Here is a 23489-nt window from a genome sequence, read left to right as displayed (position 1 = left end):
TATTTCTTTATCGAATGGCTTATAAATGATTCAATTGTTTAATGTTTAAATAAATGCTCATATCTTCCAGAAGGGATCCCATTAAGGTTTATTTTACCTTAAGAGACATCATTGATTTTCACCTAATTTGGATAAATGGCGATAGAACGTTCTTTCCGGTATGTTCTTATTAACACGTTACTCCCTGTAGCATCTGTGGTCATATCTCCTTTATCATTTCTAATAACATTTATTGAATTTCTCTGTCTCTGGTCAGTCTTACTGGAGATTAATCATACCATTTTTTCCCCAGAGGAACAATTTTTGCCTTTGCTAATCATCTGTATGTTAAGTTTCTTTTCTATTTCAACTATTTTAACCCCTATCTTTACTACAACCATTCTTCCTCATTTTACACTTTTTGTTTTTAGGTCTTTTTTCTAACAAATGATTTTAAGGCGAGGCCGGCAGCCTTCAGTCCCTCTTCCCTTGTGCTGTAGGGTATTAACGGCTGTGGATTCCCTTCTAAGGATGATTACAGCTGAATCTCACAAATCTCCCAGGAAATATTTTAAAAATATTTTCTTACTTAGAAGAATGCGTCCTAACTTCCGAACATATGGGGATTTTCCAGTTATACTTTCTGTTTATTTATTTACTCAGCACAAATTCGTTGACCGTTAACAGGCCATGCGTCTTTCCGGCACCGGACATGGATCAGCGAGCAAAATGAATCCACGTCTGCCCTCGTGGGTTTTATTCCGTTGTTGTTGATATGCGCACTGTAGGCTAAGAGCAAATTTTGTGTGATTTTACTTCTTTGATGTGAGTTGAAATTACTTTATTTTCTGGTGTGGGGTAAATGTCCCTGTGCCTTTGAAAGGGATATACATCTGAAATTGTTAGATGAAGCATTTTGCTATTTTTTTCCTACTGTATCCTTCCTACTCTGTGCTCTACTTTTTATATCAGTGACCAAGAAAGGTGCGTTAAACTCCCCACAATGACTATGGATTTTCTGTTTCTTTCCTTAGTTTTCTTAATATTTATATATGTTACATAAATATTGTGTGTGTGTATATATATACACATACATAATATATATATGATGTGTAATATAATGTATTTTATGCATATAATAAATACGTACATATAATAAATATATAATATATATTCAAATTATGGTAGCTTCTTAATGAATTAAACTATATACATTATAAACCAAACCCCTTATCATTGGTAATGTTTTTTGCTATAAAGTCTAAATATCACATTTTAACACTGCTAGCCCTATTTTTCTTTGTTTGGTTTTTGTAAGCCTTAACTACTTTTTTTTTTTTTTTTTTTTTTGGTATCATATAGGCTATGCTATAATGACAAACATTTCTAAATTCTGAACGGTTTACAGCTTCAAAGGTTTATTTCTAGAGCCCGTTGTGTTTGGGTATCAGGTGGCTACAGCTCTGCATTAGGCTCTGCTTCCTCTTTTCTGGGATCCAGGGTGAAGAAACAGCCGTCATCTGTCCCCCGCTGCTCTCCTTGTAGCTGGGAAAGTGGCAGGTAGAGCCATGCCGTAGTTTTTGAAGCTTCTGCTACAATGTGGCCCACACCAAGGTTGACATTTCCCAGCCAAAGCAAATCTCGTGGTCAAGTTGATGTCAATGAGACAGGTAAATATATGTTCCCCACAAGGAAGCATGGCGGATCAAATGGCTATGCATGGATGTATATAGTACTATTACATGAAAAGCAAACCTACAGTCAAGATAATGGCCTGAAATTTTCTTTTATTTTACTATCCTTGCCAAGAGCAGGAATTAATATCATGCTGATGTTCAAAATATACAGATTCACTCCAGATCTTTCACCCTACCTTCTTCCCCAGAAGGCTGACCTGTATGAATTACAGTAATTGAATGTAATTATGAAGAATATAAAAACTAGGATGCAGCTAACTCCAGGTAACTCCATAGTCTATGCCATTCTCCCCTGCCTTGAATTTCCTCAATTTTAATGTGCCATTTATTTTGCATTGGGACCTTGGCTAATACACTGACTTGGAACAGAAATGACCTGAGGGGAAAAAACATGGGGTCCTAGGACTGGGTTATTTGTTATTTAAGAGTACACAGACAACCTCCTTACTAGTGTGAAAAGGGATGAGTTCATTATGACATCTGACACCATTTCACTTACTCAGGTAAGCACCAGTGTGGCCTAGTTCGAATTATGGAGGGAGGCCACGGCATCAGGCAATCATGTGCTTTCACTTAATGGCATGGTCATGACAGTGACTATAAAGAATTTTTAAACTCCTGGCATTTTTACAATTGTAGGGTGAACACAGACAAAAACGAAGTTATAAGTAACTAATAGACAATTTAAAAGATGTGTGGAAAATCAGAATGCCCTCTTAACCGATGTGAAGGGGTCCACATCATCTGGAGTCTTAGGACAGCTGATCACTAAGGGTGAAGTTCGTAGTCTGAAGGTATATTTAGCTTTTAAAGATCAACCTGACCAGAGCTCTTATGCTAAATGAGACACAAGGCATGAGACACAGGATGGACACATTTCAGCTGATCTAAGTGAGGGTGAGATCTTACCCTCCAATTCCCTTGAACCACCCTTGTCTGTTGAGGAAGATACCACCCCCACCCCCATACATACACATCTAAAGGAATCAACCGTCCTTTGCATAAAAGACTCCGTGGTTGCACCTGGGCTAGTTGCCCCATGACATAACTCTGTTTCTAGGCCTACAACAGGAACCAGATCACAATGCAATCTGGATAGAGAGGTACAAGGCCTGCTCTGGGGTTGCTTGAACACAAACAACAAAAACAAATACCTGCAAGTTCTGCCAATTTGTGTCAGAGGGAGTTAGAAGGCCATGTCCTTATGCAGGAGAGAATTATGAAGATCTTAGACGAGAGGAGAAGAAACATCCATTTCAATCCTGTTTCATTCATTGATAGAGTAGCACTCAACAGGGATACAGAATTTAATTTGTTGACTCACGCATCCAAAAATGGGATCAATCCTCTGCTGGAATAACTAATTGAAGTCTGAACTAAATATTGACATATGGTTAACAAACTGGTTATGCCACAATTTTTGTAATACACCATAAAAGAATCCAAAAGCTTTTGGAAATGAATGTGTTGGGATAGAAAAACTATAGAAAATGTCTTCATCCAACCACTAATCACTATCACCCAGGGGACCTGGTTGTGTTTATAAAATGCAGTGGTGATAGGAATATAAACATCCTTAAAGAGTTCTATGGTAATTGTTATTGTAGACTAGAGATCATGGTGGAAATACTGCACAGCAACCGAGTTCACTGATGTCGAAGAGAGTAATCGTATTCTGGAGAATGGAACTCCAGGGGCCACACAGAACTGTCAGCGATAAGATGTGGACAATAAACAATACAAATTGAAGTTTAGGATGATGGTTGATGTTATGACCTTGCAAAGATCTGTGGAAACAGCTGATCAAGGGATTTCTAGCAATAAAATAGATGAGCAGCCGATCAATAAACTGCCTGATCATGTTCTATGTCTGATGGATGGATGGCTGTGCAAGTTACAGTATGGTAATTCATGGCCATTTACCTACATTTCAGTACTACACCAATTCCCAAATCTAAACCTCCTTGATTATGAGAGAAGATGGGTGAGCTTAGTTCTGTTTCATTCTTATGTTAAGGCACCATCCTTCAGTTACAGCTTAAAGTAGAAGATCTACTTTTAGACCCTCATTTAGTGAGTGCTGGACTTTAATTTCTGTCAGTGTCATCCTGTGATTCCCCCAAATCAACAACTTGGGTTGTCCAGATAAGCAAATGTCCTCAGTGTGGAAGGAACTTCCAGCACTCCATTTATCGCTCTAGATTCTTGCTTTCTTTCAGATTTTGACCTGAAAATTCCTAGTATAGGAATCTTTTTTCGGCTTGCTATTTATGAAAATTTTAAAAATATTTCCTCAGTAATTCTAGTTCTTTTCAGAAGGATGATCTGTTGGAATATCCAGGTTGACTACTGCCAGAGGTAGGGGTGTTCAGCCTTCCTCCTCACTCCTTCCCCCTTGAACGTCCTGGCACAAAACATCCAGTAGTTTCCACTCAACTTTCTTATTCCTAATGTTTTTGTTCATAAAGTCATGGGACGCATCTCAGCCCTGGTTGTGTTCAAGGATCTTCATTGGGAGGTGGTCGTCCTTCTAGCCAGCCTGATGTTCACGGGCACGTGCGTCAGCGTGCCTCTCGTTATGCATCATTATGCTTATAATTGTCTTTCCTGATAAATTAGAATGATTGGTATGATCTATTTATATCTTTGAGTCACTATGATGCCTAATGTGCTTTGCAAATCACTGCACTCTATAAATGGTTGCTGAATAAAAGTCTTTCCCTTAACAATAATTCCCTGAAGGACATTTAAAAACCCAGTTGTCTGATTTATTCAGGCTTTGGGAAGAGAAGTAAGACAGACATTTCCTACATAGTCACCAACACTGCCTTTACCTCTTATATTTTATCAAGTCAGTCTTCATGTAAATCTTGGGGTTGGAGAACTTGGTTTCTCTTGACATCTCAGTGTTTTGTAAACTTTTTGTCTGAAAAAACTGAAATTAACTAAAGTAAACTCCGCCTTTGCTAGAAGAATACTTATTTACCTTTTTAGTGCTTTACAGAGATGGAAAGTTTTTATAACCTGAATTATTACTTCTGGTATTAGATAAGATGTCTTTGTCCACATTCAGTCATTTATTTCTCTCTGCCACAGCTCCCTGAGGTCTCAGAGGGCTCTGGGCCTTAGAATCCCAGAAGGCTGTAATACTCTCCGACTTAATTATAGAATCTGAATTGACATATGAATATAGAATAGGCTATTTTCAGCCTTTTATTTAAAACTCAAAAAGATTTGGACATCTCAGTGTCCAGTAAATTCTTCATGAAAGGTTTCAGTGCATTTTTTCCCAATCACTTAAACTTTTAGGACAGATGTCATTGCTTTTACAAGCGACCTTGTACTGCCGCTTCTTTCAACATTCAAAAGATCTACAAGACTGTGAGCCATTAAACCCAAAGTCATATGTTAGCATTCTTGATCACTTGAACATAAGTGGGTAAGTGTATTGAAATGCTGAGAAATCTCAGAAGTAAAGAAGTAATGGGGGTGGGGCAGGAAAGTTTATCAGTGTAGACTTCTATGTTTTATTAAGATGACTTTGAGAATAATAAAAAATTAAGAATGATGTAGGTTATAGTAGAAGAGTAGAGAATACATTCTAGGAGGGAAAATCATAGTCTATGAGAAAACTCAGAAACAAAAGGAGAATTAAAGCATGCCATCACTTATTAAGTTTTTGTTTGTAAGGTCTAGTATGTACCCTGTACTGCGGTGAGGTCATTCAGAATGCATTGCTCTGATCTCTGCCCCAAAGAAACAGTCTATAGAAGGTGTGTATGTATGTGTGTGTGTGTTACTATATGCTATATATATTCTTTATACTATACATGGTATTATGTACTATACTCCATATATATTCTATACTATATATAATATATAGTATAATGTACTATATTGTGTATAATGTACTATATAATATATAGGATTTAGTATAGAATATATGTATATATAATGATCTATATACTATATATAATAATATAATACTACTATATATAACATATATATGGTACTACAAGATAATATCCAACCTATTCACCATACAAGTACGATTTCAAGATCTGTAAATGTTAGGAAGAGGAAAAGCATCTATGTGGACTCTAATAGTCAGAGAAGGTTTATTGAAGGATGTGGGACATTATGAGGATTCAGATATAGACAACAACAGGCCATTCAAGTATGTGAAACAGCATGAGAAAACGTATAAACACTATAGTTGTGGCCAAGAACAGGGGCCATCTTAGATATAATCAAACTCTTGCTTGAATCACAGAAAAAGAGGCTGATGCTTTAGGGAGATGGTGTAAACAGTTTGAGTCACAAAACTGATTAAAATTAAGCAACATCCTTGACCTTCCCTAACTTTGAGTGTGTTCATCGTATCTTTGACTTACCTTGTTCCTGTTGTTTTTGTTCTTTTTTCTCATCTCCTAACCTAAGGTTTAGAGATGATAAATCTCCTATTATAAAATTTGGTAATTTAGGAAAATTCAAAAATTAAAATCGGAATATTTCGGGAGAGTCAGAAAGGGCAAAATGAGTTTTTACTTGAATAAGTAGCATGGGACCATGCTTGCCTTGGAAAAGTGTGTGGGACAGATTCTGTCATAAAATGGCAGTCGCATAAAATATGGTGGGGGGCGCCTGGGTGGCTCAGTCGGTTAAGTGTCTGCCTTTGGCTCAGATCATGATCCCAGGGTCCTGGGATTGAGTCCTGCATCGGGCTCCCTGCTCAGCATGGAATCTGCTTCTCCCTCTATCCCTCCCTCCTGCTCTTGTGCTCTCTTAATCTCTCTCTTTCTCTCCCTCTCAAATAAATAAATTTTTAAAAATCTAAAAATAATCTTTGGTGGGTAGAAAGTGGATTTGAAGTTAGAAGACTTAAATTTCGGTGCGGACTCTACTATTTGAGCGTATTATTTAGTTTTTTAATATTCTATTGGGATTTTAAAATGAGCATACAATAAACTAGAAATTATGCTTTATGCTAGGGATTCAGCTATTAATAATAAAAAAAAAATCATCCTTGCTTATAAGAAGCTATAGAGGGAGCCAAACATGGGAGACGAGTTCAATTTAACAACTTAAGTGCAAAGACGAGGACGCTTCCAGGTTACTCTGCTCAGGAGAGGGCACTTGGTGTGCTTGTCTTACCTAAAACAAGGATACAAAGACACCTGAGCCGTCTACCGCATGGTGAGGGCCAAAATGAGGTAGCTTACAGCTTGTTTTCTGCAAAGTGCCATACAAAGGGAAAGGGTGATGATGGCAGGTGTGTGGAACTACCTAAGCAGAGGAGCCACAGCCGAGACGATGAAGACTGAACATGCACAGTGCATCACATGAAGTTACTCCTAATACTTTACAGCCGTCGGAGGCGCCAACAAGTTGAGAGATGTTGAGAGGGGCAAGTATACCGGGTTTCTCCTAAGTTCCTGAACCCGATTCTGAAAGTAAGATGATTAGAACTCTGGATGTTATTTCATTATGAACTAGGTGCTATTTGTATTTTGCTAACATTTCTAGCAATGAAATAGCTTAGACATGGTAGCCATCTTCCTCTGAATGAAAGCATGTGTTATAAAATGATACCCTATAAAATTAAGGGAAGGAAATGTTTGACGTTAGACCCTGAGAAATTCTGCTGTTAAGAGGCAGTTACTACTCCTTCCTCCTGTGTCTTAGCTAGACTATGCCCTGGTAGAAAGATTTCCAAGGGTGTGGACAGAACACTGGAGAGATGATCTATTTCCTGAAGCGAACCAGGACGGGTGAGGTCACTGTTCTGCCTCTGACAGTCGAAGTGCCATACACAGCCCCATTCAAAAGGAATAGTGGAGACGCATTTCCCAATCCCAACACAAGAAATCTGCCTTTCCTTCATCTCACCACCCCCGTTCCGAACCTTCGAAGATGCCTTCTGATGTAGGTCAAATGATGAGTTGGATTCTCAGGCTGTTGTCAGCCAGGAATTGTTCTTGAACTTAAAAAATAAAAATAATGTTTGCTTTTATCATTGCACCCACCTGCTGACTGTATTTGGCCATGACATGTGCTTTTCTTGCTTGCCCCCATCCTAGCCGGCCACCCACTGTGATGGGTAGTGGTCAGAGGACAGGCGTATCATGCTACCAGTAATCATCTGCACTAGCAGATGTTATAAATGACATGTGTAATTTAGATATGTGGATATTCCAAAAGCCTTTTTTTTTAAATTTTGGGAATATAATAGTATCATATTTGGAAGTAGTAATCATTCTTATTTATGTTTGGACGGTATCTTTTCCAACAAAATGAGGTGGAAATATTCTGAGCTAAAAGTTATTTTAGCTAAAAGCTAAAAATATTTAGAATCATCAAATTAAAATGTGTTTATTGTTAAATATTTGAAAATATAAAAATATATCAGAAAGAAAACCCAAATCACCTCTAATCTTATCATAAATACGGCTTGGTATCTTATTATAGATACAGCTTGGTATCTTATTATAAATACGGCTTGGTATCTTGCTTTTTCTCTTATTATGGTAGGAGACTTTCTCATGTCTCACATAGTCTTTGGGAATATGAACGTTGCTTCTTTTATTGTTTCTTTTAATCTTTGTATATTTCTATAATATAAGCTAATTGTTCTCTCATTATTGGAGATTAATAGTTTCTTGTAAAAATCATCAGAGGGAGTATATTTGTTAAGAGAGTGAAAGAGGGAGGCAGAGGGAGAGAGAGCTATCAATAATCTGGGCCTGAGACTATGATACTGAAAGAGAAGGCGTTGGGGAAATGTTCTTACTACAACGATGGCTGCCATTTTGTCTCTCCCAAACTCATTCACAGAAAGACGTCATCCAGATGCACAGTTTCAATAGAACCACCGTGGTTACGCAGTTTGTCCTGGTGGGCTTCTCCAGCCTGGGGGAGCTCCAGCTGCTGCTGTTTGTCATCTTCCTTCTCCTGTACCTGACAATCCTGCTGGCCAATGCCACCATCATGGCCGTTATCCGCTGCAGCCGGACTCTGCACACTCCCATGTACGGCTTTCTGTTCATTCTTTCCTTTTCTGAATCCTGCTACACGTTTGTCATCATCCCTCAGCTGCTGGCCCACCTGCTCTCAGCCACCAAGACCGTCTCCTTTGTGGCCTGTGCCACCCAGCTCTTCTTCTTCCTTGGCTTTGCCTGCACCAACTGCTTTCTCATCGCGGTGATGGGCTATGACCGCTACGTGGCAATTTGCCACCCGTTGAGGTACACACTCATCATGAACAAAAGGCTAGGGTGGGGGGTGATTTCCCTGTCCGGAGTCACGGGTTTCTTCATTGCTTTGGTGGCCACCAACCTCATCTGTGACATGCCTTTTTGTGGCCCCAACAGGGTCAACCACTATTTCTGTGACATGGCGCCCGTTATTAAGTTGGCCTGCACAGACACCCATGTGAAGGAACTGGCCCTATTCAGCCTCAGCATCCTGGTGATCATGGTGCCTTTCCTGCTAATTCTAGTCTCCTACGGCTTCATCGTTAACGCCATCCTGAAGATCCCCTCGGCTGAGGGAAAAAGGAAGGCCTTTGCCACGTGCGCCTCCCACCTCACGGTGGTCATCGTGCACTACGGCTGTGCCTCCATCATCTACCTGAGGCCCAGATCCAAGTCTGCCTCAGACAAGGATCAGTTGGTGGCAGTGACCTACACTGTGGTTACTCCCCTGCTTAATCCACTTGTCTACAGTCTGAGGAATCAGGAGGTGAAGACTGCCCTCAAAAGAGTTCTGGGAATGCCTGTGGCAACCAAGGTGATCTAACAAAAAAACCTTAAATTAATGAGGGAAGCTACGGAAATCAAAGGCAGGATATTTTCCCTGTCCTTTTACCAATCCAGTCCTGACGTGGGCAATGCTTCCAAGGACTAAGTCCGCTGTTGCCTTTTTCTTTCCTCCCAGGCCAGAAATAGCATGAGTCCGTCTACATGCTACATTGTCCAATTCCTGGTTAAAAAACAGAAAACAAAAAACCAGGGGCACCTGCGTGGCTCAGTCGGTTAAGCGTCTGACTCAGTTTTGGTTCAGGTCATGATCTCAGGGTCGTGAGACTGAGCCCTGCGTTGGGCTCTATGCTGAGCACGGAGTCTGCTCGGGGTTCTCTCTGTCCTTCTCCCTCTGCCCCTCCCTGCTGACACTCTGCCCCAAAACAAACAAACTGTAAAACAACTCACACTTGGCAAAAAGAGAAAAGCATGTTTCTTTTGAAGGGAAGGCAGTACTCAGGTTGAAAGGGGGCCGTGGTTAGCTTTCCTGGCCGAACAGAGCAGAGTCTGCAAAGCTATTTGCAGCACCTGACCCAGGACACAGGCATCCGCACGTAGTAAACCCGCTAGGCACCAGGTTCCGTGCAAAGTGGAAAAATTAAGACGAGTAAGGTGCTAGTTTATAGACGTGCAGGAGGGGCAGGAACAGAGAAAGAAAACTATGACAATGCACGATGACCAGATCCGCTAAACCGATAAAACTAAGTGTTATGAGAGCCAAGAGAACAAATATTTATTCTTTCTGAAGGAAAAAAAAAAAGTTTGGAATTAGTGAGATGAGAAGAGGGGGGAAACAATTGAACTGGGCCTTTAATGAAGAGCAAGATTTCAATACTAAGGAGCTGGGTTTTCCAGTGATGAAAACAGCGGTCAATATTACCAGAATTGTTAATTTTTTTCAAACTTTAAAACTAGTTTCTTACTATGTTAATTCTAAATTAAACACATTTAAATAATTGTTTGTAGTTTTGCTTTGTTTTCATGGTGATGTGTTCAAGTTTTTAGAGGATATAATTTTATTTTGATAATGGACCTAAAACAGCCAGTGATGACATCACATCTGCTGTAAGAGCGGAACACAACGTTCTGGAAAGGCTCAGAAGGCCGAGATCTTGCAGCTCACTGACCCCGCGATGGTCACAGCAGAAACCCTACGTGACTCTAACATTTGCTTGTCATAACTTGAACTACAAATACCAAACGGAATTTAATTTGTCTATTATTTTGTGTTATTATTATTTTAAATCTGTTATTATTTTAAATCTATTGTTTTATTATTTTAGATCTATTATTTCAAGCCATGTAATTTGAGACAATATTTAAAACTCTTCCAACTGATGCACCTTGAATTTTTTTCATCTGGACAACTGAGGGGTTTTGGGGGTTGTTTTTCTATGAATATGTGGGTTATCTAATGAGCACAGAGCTTGTCTTCCAGTTCAGAGAGCCAGTTACTATTAATTAGACCTTTTCTCTGCCCAGTGACCCACCCATACTAGAATAAAATTCTCCTGATTTGTTAAAAGTATGTTTCACCACCCAAAGGAAAAATGGTTAGCATTAATTGTGTGACTGTGAAAATAACTTGTAAACAGGGAACACGTTTTCATATGACCAGTTAGCCAGCACGCTCCCTTCCCTGGGGAAAGCTCCCCGGCTGCTTCCCACAGCATAATAACCGCTCGTGCCCAGCGCATTACTTCCTGGGTGTCTGCATGGTTCAGCTCTTACAAGTTAAACTGCCTGGGTCTGTTCTCAAAACCATCTGTGACAGCTGTATTTATGATTCTAATTATTCTGCTTGTGACATATAATTTTGTGGTGTGGACTGGTGAAGTGTTATTTGTTTCTAATATAGCGAGATGGAGTGTTTTGGAAAAATAAAATATGAGCAAGAAAATCACAAAAGAAAGGAAAATCATAAAAAACCTAGAAGTGTCATTTGCTTAGATTATATTGCGAATGTCTCTAAGGTCCCGCTCCTCTGTGAATTCATGAGAATTTTTCTGATGAATTGTGGGTGGGCTTGTGCTCCATGTGCTCTGAAGATCTCCAATCACATGGGCCAACACTTAAAGTAAAAGCCTCATCCCTAAGTGAAACTATTTATAAGTACGTGTATGTTCAGGCGTTTTGAGTTGAAATAAAACATTTCAATTATATAAGGATCATTCTTTCGATTTCTGCTCTACCAGACTTTTTTGAACTAGTCAACCAACTATCTGATCCTATTTGGGGCAGGTGAGAAGGCTTCTATTTTATGTTTTCAACAACGTAAAAATGTTCTTTTTCCTGTGGATGGTATAGAGATGTAATAAGCCAAAAAGAAAACAAAGGAAATTGTGCTATCCTGATGGGCATATAGTTGATTGTCCTCGAATGCTATTTAAGGCCATACAACCAGGTGCCTGTGTGGCCCAGTCAGTTAAGCGTCTGCCTTCAGCTCAGGTCATGATCCCAGGGTCCTGGGATCGAGTCCTGCATTGGGCTCCTTGCTCAGAAGGGAGCTTGCTTCTCTCTCTGCCTGCTGCTCCCATGCTTGTGCTCGCTCTCTCTCTCCCTCTCTCTCTGACAAATAAATAGATAAATCCTAAAAAAAAAAAAAAAAAAAAAAAACAAGGCCACACAACAATATGGTTTGTGCTCTGCAGCCCAATCCCACACATGCCTTGTTGGCAAGAAATTCACTAGTTCCTTCCTGAGGTGACCTGAGCGGGATTCCCCAGTAACCCTGGGGAGGCACACGCTTAAGAGTTAGAACGGTTTCCAGACAAACGCGGAAGAGCGCAGGCTGGTGCCCTGGGCGGCTGGTCCCCTGCCACGCCCGGTGCCATTTGCAGAGCTGTCCCTGCAGGACCCACAGGCAGGTCTGGTGCACACAGCCCCGCAAAGGGCTTCCCGGGTGGTGTGACTCTTTGAGGGCTGTTAATCCATGTCCCCACATAACTGAGGGTCCTCACACGTGTACTCCCAGGTCTTAGTCTGTCCCTCTGTAATTCCCATTCACAACCCTGCCCTGTAGCTGCTGGCGTGAACTCAGCCAGGCTTCAGAGAAGAGTGAAGCCAAGTCCACAGATGGCGATTCCTGTTTGCCTTAAAGCACACTGACTTTTCCCCCCAGTGGTGTGTTGTTTAACTCCTAATTTGGCTTAGATTGTGTAGCCAAGATTTGTCTTCTCTCACTGCTTTAGTTGAGTCCTTTGTCAATTGACACAGTAACTACTGAAATTGTGTCCTGATCCCTTAACTCCTTCCTCTACACGGCTTTCCAAAATGAAACATTGGCTCATCCTTGTGTCAAAAAGTAAAATATCCTCTGGTAAGAAATGGGTGAAGTGTGTCACCAGCGTACGCGTCGCCAGCTTGCAGGGAAAACCCCAGCAACGCTGGAAATCGGAGCTCGGGTCCTTCTACGCCTCTGTTGGCCGCATCGGTGCTTTGCTGTTAGTTACAAGCTACCCCAGTTTTGGACAAAGTTGTGTCTCTATTCGTTGCTTCATTGTTTTTCCTCTTCTGACCTTGAGTCTGCACACCTGGCATCTCAGAGCATCCTTCTACAGACTTCCTGTGTAAAAAATGCACTTGGCCATCGTGTGTTTACGAATCTGTGAAATGAAATGGTAATCACTCTGACTTGGTACACATTCTGGTTTCCAAATCTGTCACCCCTCCAGTTCCACACCCTTCCTGAAACCCGCATTTCTTATTGTCTCAACAACTTGCTGATTTAACTGTTACTACATTAGCAAAAAATTTTTTTAAGATTTTATTTATTTATTTATTTGACAGAGATAGAGACAGCCAACGAGAGAGGGAACACAAGCAGGGGGAGTGGGAGAGGAAGAAGCAGGCTCATAGCGGAGGAGCCTGATGTGGGGCTCGATCCCATAACGCCGGGATCACGCCCTGAGCCGAAGGCAGACGCTTAACCGCTGTGCCACCCAGGCGCCCCAACATTAGCAAAATTTTTAAAGATTTTATGTATTTATTAGACAGAGAGTGAGTGACCGAGTGAGAGAGAGAGGGAGCACGAGCGGAGGGGGAGAGACAGAGAAGCAGATTCTCCATTGAGCAGAGAGCTGATGTGGGACTCGATCCCAGGACCCCAGGATCATGACCTGAGTTGAAGGCAGACGCTTAACCAACTGAGTCGCCCACACATCCCAGTACATTAGTAAATTTTGGCACATGCTTGAGATACATTTTTCTAAGGGTTTTTAAATATATTTTTTAAACATATTGGCTTTCTTAAGAGATCACATCCCGGTAATGAACATGACACACATAGGCCTGTGTGTCCTCCTCCTTGTTTTCAGTCTTATTTATGTTCAGCTGCTCTCCTCATATTCTGTCTGAGCTTTTCAGTCTATTTGAGGTGAAAAACTAATTCTCCTGCAAATTTATTATGTACCAGTGATGTAAAATACAATGAAAGTGAATTATTGTTTTTTTAAAACAAAATTAAAAGGACATACAGACACTTTCTTGTCTTACTATTAGCTTAACATACAGAAAGTTAATTGAATTGTAAAAGTTTCTAAGTATTTATTTTCAGTTTCTAGCTTCTCTTGTCAGGAAGGAGTAACAGTATTTCCTCATCCTGTTCCTTGAATGGCCTTGCTCAATGCATCTGGTATTTCCAGAATACTTGGAATCCCACAACATTCAAAACTGAAAATAGTGTCTGTCTCTGGGCCTGTAACTTTTCAGCATGGAGTTCCCCCAAGAGCAAGCCAATTCTCAGTTTCAGTGAAATCCCTGACATCTCTCTTATAATCCAGCAGGAAGAACTGGCCCCTCCTTCTCTTCTGTCCACCGCAGAGTCCTTGCTTCTGACCCGCAGCCCCAGCAAAGTCTTCGGACGATCTGTTCATATGGCTGTATCTTCAGCCCTGTACAGTATTTCCCTAACTTGCTACTGCTCTCAAATAAGTGTTTCTAGACCGACACCCGACGGTCCATTTGACCTCTGCCTTCTGAATTTTAACAGGCATTTCAAATTAAACATACAAAGCCAAATTCTCAACCTGTCCTCCAACTCTGCTCCTTTCATAGTCTTATCTATCTTAGTTCATTGTAATTCCAAATGGAATTCCAGCTTCTCAGAACCAAAACCCAGGGTCATTCCGAACTGCCTTTTTAATACACATAATACAGTAGAAAGAACCTCTTGGCTCTGTCTCTGTTCACCACCTCCACCTCTAACCCTATGGCGTACCACCATCATTGTCGTCTTGACTTTTTCCAGGAGGCTTGACATAGGTCTTGCTACTTGACCCTGTCCCCAAGTCTGTCTATTCTCAACAAAACAGGATGATCCTTTGAAAAACAAGTCAGATGATCTCTCTTCTCAAGCCAAAGCCTCCCAGCAGTTCCCATCCTACTCCATGAAAGGGAATCTGCCTCGGGGTGACCTACAAGACCACTAGTCATCTGGAGGTTCACTCCACCAAAGACCTCATTTCTGGCCACTCTCTCGAGCAGGGATCTGCAGGGGAGAACAGGACAATAGGGAGGATGGCTTCACATCTGTTCCTTACCTGCTTCCTTGGGCTAAGTTTGAATTTCAACCTGAGAATATGTATATTTTTATTGTCCAATGAGCTTTTGTGTGTGGATAGGAAAACTCATTAAAATGTGTACTGGCTTAAAGTTTGTCAAGTAACAACATAATACATCAAAAACCGTATTCTTCAAACCTTAAACACTCGCAATCTTTCTATATATTTATGCATTAAAGGTACAACCAATTATGAAGCATAAGATACATGAAATCAGAAAAATTAATTAAAACACTAGGAAGGCAAATCTAAGAGGAAAATTTACTAGAAGCCTATATTGTGTGTGTGTGTGTGTGTGTGTGTGTGTACATTTCTCCTCTATTAAAATGGTAGCGCTTAAAGTGTTTATTTATTTTTGAGTTCAGTTGGAACTCAGTACATTAAAAGACTTAAAAACTATTCTTAATCTCGGTCATATTGCAAGCATCTCCCCAAGCACTAGTAGCAACACCTTTGCTTACCACTAAAATGCCGTGTGTGCCCCAGAACCCAGATTCTACATTAAAAAAAAAAAAATGGAAATTCCTATAAGGGAGGTGTTTGCTTCATTTTCTGTGTCAAGAAAAAAACTAGGCTACCAATCTTCTTCAAAGGCCTCACCTCCTACCATGCTCCCTACCACGTACTCCAATACGACCAGCCATGCTGGAGTTCTAACGGTTTTTAAGAACACACCCAGTATACCACTGCCTTCATCTGCAGTTCCTTTTCTCGGAATGACCGCTTTTCCCCCGGACACTGCATGGCATGGCTCTGGTTCTTGTTTTAGGTCTTCTCTCAAAAGCCACCGTCTCAGGGTGGCTCATTCTGTCCACCGTCTTTGCAATATGGTCTATTCCATTTTCCTTCCTCTGATCCCCTTCTGCACATCAGTTTGAAGTTACGTCATTTGTCATTATCTCACGTCAAGTATTTTTATTTGCTTATTGTCTGTCTCCCCTGCCCTCCACGATCGTGGAAGTTCTGTGTGTAAGGGATTTCACCTCGTGTCTCTGCTGCATTTCATTACCTCTCACAAGGTAGGCTTCCAATAATTATTTGTTGAGCGTGTAGTGCAGTGGTTAAGCATGGGTTGGCGGCAAAACTGCCTACATTGCTTACTAGTTATGTGACCTTTGTCTCCTTACCTATAAAATGGGAATAATGGTGTCAGCCTCAGAATTGTTGTGAGGCTCACATGAGTTAATATGTATAAAGCATGTAGGAGACTATCTTCTGTGCAAAGGCTCCATCTGAATGTTTATTAGTATTCAAACAGGTTTAACCATACCATAAAATAGGTGCTTCTCTTATTTATTTATTTATTTATTTATTTATTTATTTATTTATTTATTTAAGAGGAAGAGAGAGCATGTGCAAGAAAATAGGGAGGGGCAGATGGGGAGGGAGAGAGAATACAAAGCAGACTCTGCACTGAGCACGGAGCCCAAAGTGGGGCTGGATCCTATGACCCTGAGATCATGACCTCCCCCCGACCCACTCCCACCCCGAACACAGGCTCCAAAGGCATTCTGCATCAGTATCTTTCTTCACCAGCAGGTGACATTCTGGGAGCCTGGATCCCTGCCCAGTTGACAGTGCTCCAGTGAACCAAGTTGTCCATATCCTCGGCTTTCTTCATTTCTTAGGAAGAAGACGGCACACGGGCATTCTCTCAGCCACGGTTGGCCGAGGGCCTATGGCTACCGAGCTTGACCCCGATCCCACCAGCCCTACCGCAGCCTCTTCCAACAATCATGGCCACTCCTGGAGAATTCACCAGCAACCAAGAATCGTGCCTCCATCTCTGTTTTCAAATGATCTCGTAGTTTTTCTACCGGATTTGTGTGCACAACAGAATACAGTACGAGCAGCAAAGCAGATTCCCTTCTTGGTGTTGGAGCTAGCAGGACTGGAAAGGGTTATCCCTCACTATTGAGAACACCTGGCTCTCCAGGGAAATAAGCCCACGTTCCAGGGTTTCAGCTGGAATCACAGTTAACAGTACTTGGTGACGCCTCTGTTCTGGGGTGATAAGGTGACACTCTTTGCTTTTAAATACTAGGTCCTCACCTAGGAGCTTATATTACATTAGATTACCCAGCCTGAAGTTCTACACCATGGGGGTGACACAGAGATTTTCTGACAATCTCCTGAACCAATACGTAAAACTCCCCCAAACCTGTTAAGCTAGCATACCTGGTAACATGGTCATTTACCCTCAGGGCTCTCTCTGAGCCCATTTGTGAACACTTGCGGGGGAGGATGGATATGTGTGGGCAGCCCGGGTCCATCTCCTCTGGGAGTGTATCCTGTGCTTCACCCAAACATACACCCACCACTCAACTACGGGACCTTATCAGAAGTAGAGGGAGGATATGTTAGGGTAGTGTGTTTAGGAACCCAGAGTTTCCTGAAAATTGCTGTGTTCAACAATCATCCTTCCCTAAGAGATTCCCTGAGAATCACTACAATTCAGCAGCAGAGAATACCCAAACAACATTTTGTGGTTAACTGGGCTCCTCACTCACAGTGTAAAAGACTCTAACGAGATCTTCTGAGATCTCCTCCCTCCTCCCTTCTTTCCTATCGGCATCTCAGGCTCTTGCCACCTTCCCAAGGACAATAACCCGAAGGAAAGAGAGCTGCCAGGGACCATATTGCCACAATATCAATGATCACTTACATCCTGCAGTGGCACCAGCCCTTTGAAAACGTCTGTTCTTGAAAACCTATGGCTTACTAGAGAACTGGTGTATCTAAGATCTTTTCCGGAAAGTCAAAATTGATGGCATCTGTTCATTCAACAAACATAATTTTGGTCACCCACTATATGTCCAGCTACAATCTAGGCACTGGAATACACGTGTGATCAGGACAGATGATATACATGATGTCACAATGCCTACATCTGTAGGTGCAAAGGACACTAACCACATAAAAGCAAATGGGATAATTTCAGCTCAATCCCGTATTCAACACAGACAACTAAAGAACATTGGGATAGAATGTGACTGAGGGAGAGTGGCCACTTGGGCTACACTGGCCACTAAGGCGTCTCCATGAGGATGATACCTGAGCTGAGAGCTGAAGGTTGCCCTGAAATCATCCGTGGAAGATGAGGATGAATGAAGAACGGCCCCGGGTGGAGGAAAGAATTAAAGTATTGGCCTTGAGCTGAGAAGCTGGGCAGAACTGAAGGGGGAAGCCTAACATCACAGGAGCACAACACACAGTGGGGGGGGGGGCAGTTGGACATGGGGTCTGAGAAGTGAGCTCAAGGCATCTTAGGGGTTCAAGAATTATTGTGACCAAAACATTAGACTAGTGGGGAAAAGTCCACCCAAATGGGAAACACCCAAAATATATTTGCATCACACGCTTGTGCTAGGAACTGAGAAATCCTTATGTGAGCCTCTTCATTTTAATAGACGTCACCACCTGTGGTCTTGTGCCACATGAGGGGACCTCGAACGTCATCACAGAGGGCTCCAAACAGCCACGTAAAGTTCTGCCTTCCTCCCTGGACTCTTCTATGTAAGCTGCCTGAACATGTCATGCAGAAGGTGATGGAGGGAGGGAGGAGGGGAGAAGGCCTGACCCCAAGACCTTGTTCATGGGTAAGAGTATGGCCTGGGTAAGGGGTCATGGAACCCTTTGTCTTAACTTGAAAATGCCCAGTATAAAGAGTGACACGTCTCCACTAAGAAATCTGCACAATGTGCTTAGTTATCTCACCTAATGGAGCTGTCGGCTAGACATCTGCATGAACTCTCCAACTTATAGCTTCCTGTTCTCCAGCAGGCTCAGCCAAGGTGTTTCAAAATTAAGCAGACAATTTTAAAATCTATATTTTAAAAAGTTAAGGGAAAACTGTAAATAATAATGATAATAAACTGAACTAATAAAGAGAAGTAAACACATAGCATCCGAGCACTCTTTTCCTTCGCTGCCTTGGCTCTGCCCATCCTCCATCCCCAAGGCCTCTTCCTGACCACTCAGAGTAGGAATTTCTTCCCTGAGTACCTGCCGCGTGAAGACAAACGTGATCATACACAACCTCAGAGAAGTGGGAATGCCCCGTCCTCACTCTGACGGGACACATCTCCTATATTACTTGAAATGTCTCTGAAGACGGACCCACACCCAATCACTGTGCAGTTTGGAACACTCAGTGCCCCCTCACCTCTGGTGAGGAATCAGGGAGATGGAAGAAGTTTTAATAAGAACACAGCCAGATGATGCAATGATGTCAAAGGGGAATGGATTAAGAAAACATCACTCGATTTGACAAAAATTTATTTCAGATAGTATTTAATGAGAAACATTTTACACTGAACCAGCTACATAATTTGTGGGGTGAGTCCAAAATGAAAATACAGTATCTCCAAGTTTTACTAAGGATTTCAAGACAGCAAGCACAGCATGGATCACATGCCCATGACCCTGGCCCCGAGTCCAGGTCAGGCTTTCGGTCATAGGTGCCGGTACAAACACCTGCATCCTGTTTTCAAGCAACTGAGAAAAAACAGAAAAGCGAAAATCTAAATAACCAGTGTTCAGAGTAGGAAGAGATGAACGTTTTGAGGATGACCCATCCAATTTTGGAAGTCTGGAAGAGCTCTCCATGGGGCAAGGCAAGGAAACCTCCATGGGAAAGAAACATCTGAATTAGAGTCTGGAGGACCAGAAGCAATGTGCGTGTGGCCAACGCAGAAAAGATATTGCTAGAAGATGGGGGGAAAATAAAACAGGTTTCTAAAGGGTTCAAGATTTCTGCCACAAGAAGCCATTTTATCAAAATCATGTTTTGTTTACAGGTATGAACCATGTTTAAGAAGCAGGAAAGCATTTTATGTGTTAGGTAAAACTAACGTTCCCAGAGTTGGTTTAGGCTTGTTTTCCATTTCTTTAAAAATCTATTTTTGATCCACGATTCCTGCGGCAGGTAGAGCTGGTGTCCGGGAGTCCTGGGCCCCTGGGTGTCGGCCCCTGTGGGAAAGTCAGGACCGTGGACAGCGGGGGCCAGGGCCTTCTGATTTGAGCTGTGGGAAGAGGATTTTCATGCCAATGGAGGGAAATCCGAGAGAAAGTGGGAGGGTAGGGGAAAGAAGAATGAGCTGATAAGAAGTTGAAGAAACAGAAGAAGAGGCTCACCTGTGCTTTTTAAAGCAGGAATGCCCTACAAGCAGCACAAGCAGGGTAACTATCACCACCAGACAGAGCAGTGTCAGCAGGGCTGAGTTTCTACCTCCTTGGGCGTAAAACAAGGATGTCAGTCTGCAAGGCTCTCTATGCGGCCACCACCATCAATGCTCCCCCTTCCTAGAATTTTCATCTGCATGTTCTGAAGACTTCATCTCAATTCCTCCTGAGTCTGTGTCCCCAATCCCCCACCCTGTCTCTTTCCCAAATCACCAGGTCCTTCTTCCTTTTCTCTTCAGTACTCCAGTCCCCTCCTTCCATTTCTTGAAATGTAACGGTGGTCATTCTCTGCCCTTCTTTGTTTGGATGGCCCCGCCTCTGTCCTCTTGGGCATAGTTCCCCCACCCATCTCCCAAGCACCTCCCTCAGCAGCCCCAGGACTCAGGGAACACTGTTGCTTCCCGGCAGGGCCCCAGCTCTTTCTCACCCCAGTGGATGACAATGTCCTGGCCTCCCAGACTGCTGTGCTTTACCCGGCACGACAGGCCGGCCGCCTCCCACGCCGCCACGTCCAGGGTCACTCGGAGATACCACGTCCCGTCAGCATGGGGCAGGACGTCGCCTCGCTGGGTGCCCCGCTGCTCCTGCTCACCCCGCATCCACATCACCCCCACGGGCTTGGGGTGGAAGCCGGAGACGTGGCACACCAGCAGCAGACGGCCTGGACCAGGACTGGGGCCAGCGGACAGCCAGGCCTCTGGCTTCACTGGAGGGAAGATGAGGAGACAAGGCACTTAGGGGCGCCTGGGTCCGAGCTCGGTGACTCAGTGGTCTTAGCAGTTGGAGTAATCCCTTCCTTCTCTCATCTAAGAAACAATCCTAAACCCACATATCTCACCCTCTAGCCTCTCAGTACATGTTTCAGAGGGATGGTAAAGGGTAGGATATGGAGCTGAAAGCCCTGGGAAAGCTCACCTTGTCGCTCTAGTTCTGCCTTCCCTGCTTCAAGGATTCCTGCCAGAAACCGAGGGCAGGTGTAGCTGAGGAGGTTCTGCACGATTTCCTTAATATCTAGGTACTGGTTGAGAACCGCACAGACCTTCTGAGCCCGACTCCCGGCTCCTGGAGATGGCTGCCAGGAGTTTCCTCGGAAACTCAGAAAATCTGAGCCTTGATACGCCCCATTCAAGAAGGTTCCCGAGGCCGTCCCAGCATGCACCGTACAGCCAGCTGACACCTGGAGCTCAAAGGGGTCTGGGGGTGGACAAGGGGGACAGAAGCCATGTGGAAACAGTTACCAGGAGGGAAAGCGAACAGTCTAGGAGACCTACTCTGGAATCACACGGCATGCTGGACGTGGGTGGGGAAGGGGAGGGAATTTGTAGGAAGAAAATGTGAAGACAACAAGGTACTTAGGAATAATTGATGCTGAAGGGCTGGATGGGAAGGTGTTGGGAAGTTGGGGGCCCGGCTGGAAGGGCTCACTTGGGAATGGTTAGGTACAGGCCGGGCCTGGTAGCCTCTCAGGCCAGGGAGAAGGGAGGGCAGAATCCTGGCTGGAAAGGCCATGTCTGGGGTCAGGGGTGGTGGGCAGAAGATCACAGGGAGACCCTGCCGCAAGGAGCTGGGACGCAAAGGTGTCTAGTGCTGTGAAGGGGTATGTCCTTGCAAGCCCTTCTGCGTCTAGGGCGGGCGGGCAGGTGAAGTGGGGATGGTGGTGAATTGTGAAGCAGAAGAGAGAGAAGAAGCCCAAGGAGGGACAGGGAACACGTCAGGAAGGCTGGGTGAGGTCAGAGCCCCTTTGGAAGCAGGCTGGAACCTTCAGGCGAATATCGGCGTGGAACCAGGAACTCACATTCAAACTGAAACTGGTGCTCAAAAGCCCGCACCTCGATGATGAAGCCGTGGAAGTAGAGCCGGAAGAGGTTTTGCAGATTCCTCAGCTCCTCGGTGCTGAAGTTCCCCCGGGACCAGGGCTGCAGGAAGCTGATGGTGCCCAGGGCATTGTCCCAGCCATGAGTCTGCAGCTCACCCAGCCAGCCCGAGCCCTGCGAGGACGCCCAGCTGCTGTTGGCAAAGGAGGAGGTCTGAAGCACGCGGAAGGAGAGGGGCTCCTCTGTGGCTGGATGAGGGTGTCCTGGGACCTGGGATGCTGCGAGGCCAGGCCACGCAGAGAGAGGACGCAAGGATGGGCCAGGGTGAGCCCACGTGAGAGTGGAACGAGGGAGACGGTTACACAGACTACACCTGATCCCGCAGCCCTCCCTGCTCTCCGGGTTGCCTTCCTCTCCCCCAGACCAGACACAGAAAGTGAGATGGGGCAAGATGCTTTGCCTGGAGTCCGCCTGGCATGCAGACACCAAGGGCATCCTGTGGGAGGAGCTCTCCCTCCTGCAGGTTCCCCCAGAACATCACCCCACTGTGCCCAGCCTCAGGAATCTTCCCCGGGCTCTTCCTACCCTCTAGGCTTGCCCCACGCTGGACAAGTCCCTCGAAGAGCAGGAGAAGCAGCAGCATGGCAGCTCGGTCAGACGAAGGGGGCCTCACAGGACTCAGGAACCACTGGCCTCCGAACCCTCCTGCTGTCATCTGCCTTGCCCTGCCACAGTCAGGCAAACCTCACCCTTGCCCACTTCCTCATCAGAGAAACCCTCCTGCGTCCTCAGAGCAGCCCCAGGAGGCTCTCACTTCCCCTCCCTCTCCGCCACTCTCGAGCTTCCAGATCTTCTCCCTGCATTGCCCGACGGCTTCTGTGCACACCCACTGTCAGAGGGGTCCTGGCTCAGGACAAAGTCTGCAGTCTGGGCCGGCTGGAAAATATAGATCTTTGTGGCCTCGGCGGAATCAGGTCCACACTTGGGTTCTCAGTGTCCTCTTCCTTGAAGAGAAGGAATGGAAGCTGCGCCCTGGCACCTGTGGCCTTTCCAGCCATCCTTTGACCTGCTGCTGCAGCGCGTTCTCCCTCTTGTGGTCCCCCCACCCTCATCCTCTACTTACCCCCGTTTTTCCCTCTCGAGACTGCTTTCCCCCTCTCGCTCCCCTGCCTTCTCTCTCTTCCCTCACCTGCTCTGTCTCTTCATGCTGTTCAGAAGACGTGGGGCATCCAGAGAGCCACTGTACCACCATGACAAGGGGCATCTGTAGCAATGCAGGTGGCCCGATAATCTAAGAAAAGGCCCTCGGGCCCAGCTTCTGCCATCAGACCACCTACCACTGTTGCAGGGGTCCGAGGGTGGGCTTGCCCTGGCAGTGGGAGCTGGCACACAGGTAATTCTCACTCGAGGGGTCTGGAGGGAACACAGGGGCCCCAATTAGTCTAGAAGCCTCCA

At 44.1% G+C, this 23489-nt stretch overlaps 2 protein-coding genes across 2 annotated transcripts; one reads left to right on the top strand and one right to left on the bottom strand.

Annotated features, from left to right (window-relative positions):
• The first annotated feature begins 8525 nt into the window (after window positions 1–8525).
• LOC123783213 (olfactory receptor 10T2) lies at window positions 8526–9473 on the top strand. Its single transcript, XM_045783783.2, has one exon. It carries the CDS (start codon window positions 8526–8528, stop codon window positions 9471–9473), a length of 948 nt encoding a protein of 315 aa, XP_045639739.1.
• A 9845-nt stretch (window positions 9474–19318) lies between these two features.
• LOC123783272 (T-cell surface glycoprotein CD1e, membrane-associated-like) lies at window positions 19319–22762 on the bottom strand. Its single transcript, XM_045783911.2, has 6 exons — window positions 22620–22762; window positions 22016–22312; window positions 21136–21414; window positions 20648–20926; window positions 20173–20269; window positions 19319–20060 (listed from the first exon to the last, which is right to left on the bottom strand). Exons 1-6 carry the CDS (start codon window positions 22747–22749, stop codon window positions 19886–19888), a joined length of 1257 nt encoding a protein of 418 aa, XP_045639867.2. The 5' UTR covers window positions 22750–22762; the 3' UTR covers window positions 19319–19885.
• Between the last annotated feature and the right edge of the window lie 727 nt (window positions 22763–23489).

The sequence above is a fragment of the Ursus americanus genome, chromosome 2 (genome assembly GCF_024610735.1).
Source record: "Ursus americanus isolate L20-20 chromosome 2, mUrsAme1.1.p, whole genome shotgun sequence".
Lineage (NCBI taxonomy): Eukaryota > Metazoa > Chordata > Mammalia > Carnivora > Ursidae > Ursus > Ursus americanus.
Note: the sequence above shows the minus strand (reverse complement) of the source record. Positions and strands in the feature narration are given on the sequence as shown.

Bases quoted from the DNA above. Each gene is read 5' to 3' on its own strand.
- LOC123783213 (XM_045783783.2), top strand. From the start codon at position 8,526: ATGCACAGTTTCAATAGAACCACCGTGGTTACGCAGTTTGTCCTGGTG.
- LOC123783272 (XM_045783911.2), bottom strand. From the start codon at position 22,749: ATGACAGCAGGAGGGTTCGGAGGCCAGTGGTTCCTGAGTCCTGTGAGG. The intron at 20,270-20,647 runs GTGAGAAAGAGC...TTTACGCCCAAG, and splicing joins GGACATTGTCATCCACTGGG to GAGGTAGAAACTCAGCCCTG. The intron at 20,061-20,172 runs GTGAGCCTCTTC...CTCTTCCCACAG, and splicing joins TCCTGCTTTAAAAAGCACAG to CTCAAATCAGAAGGCCCTGG.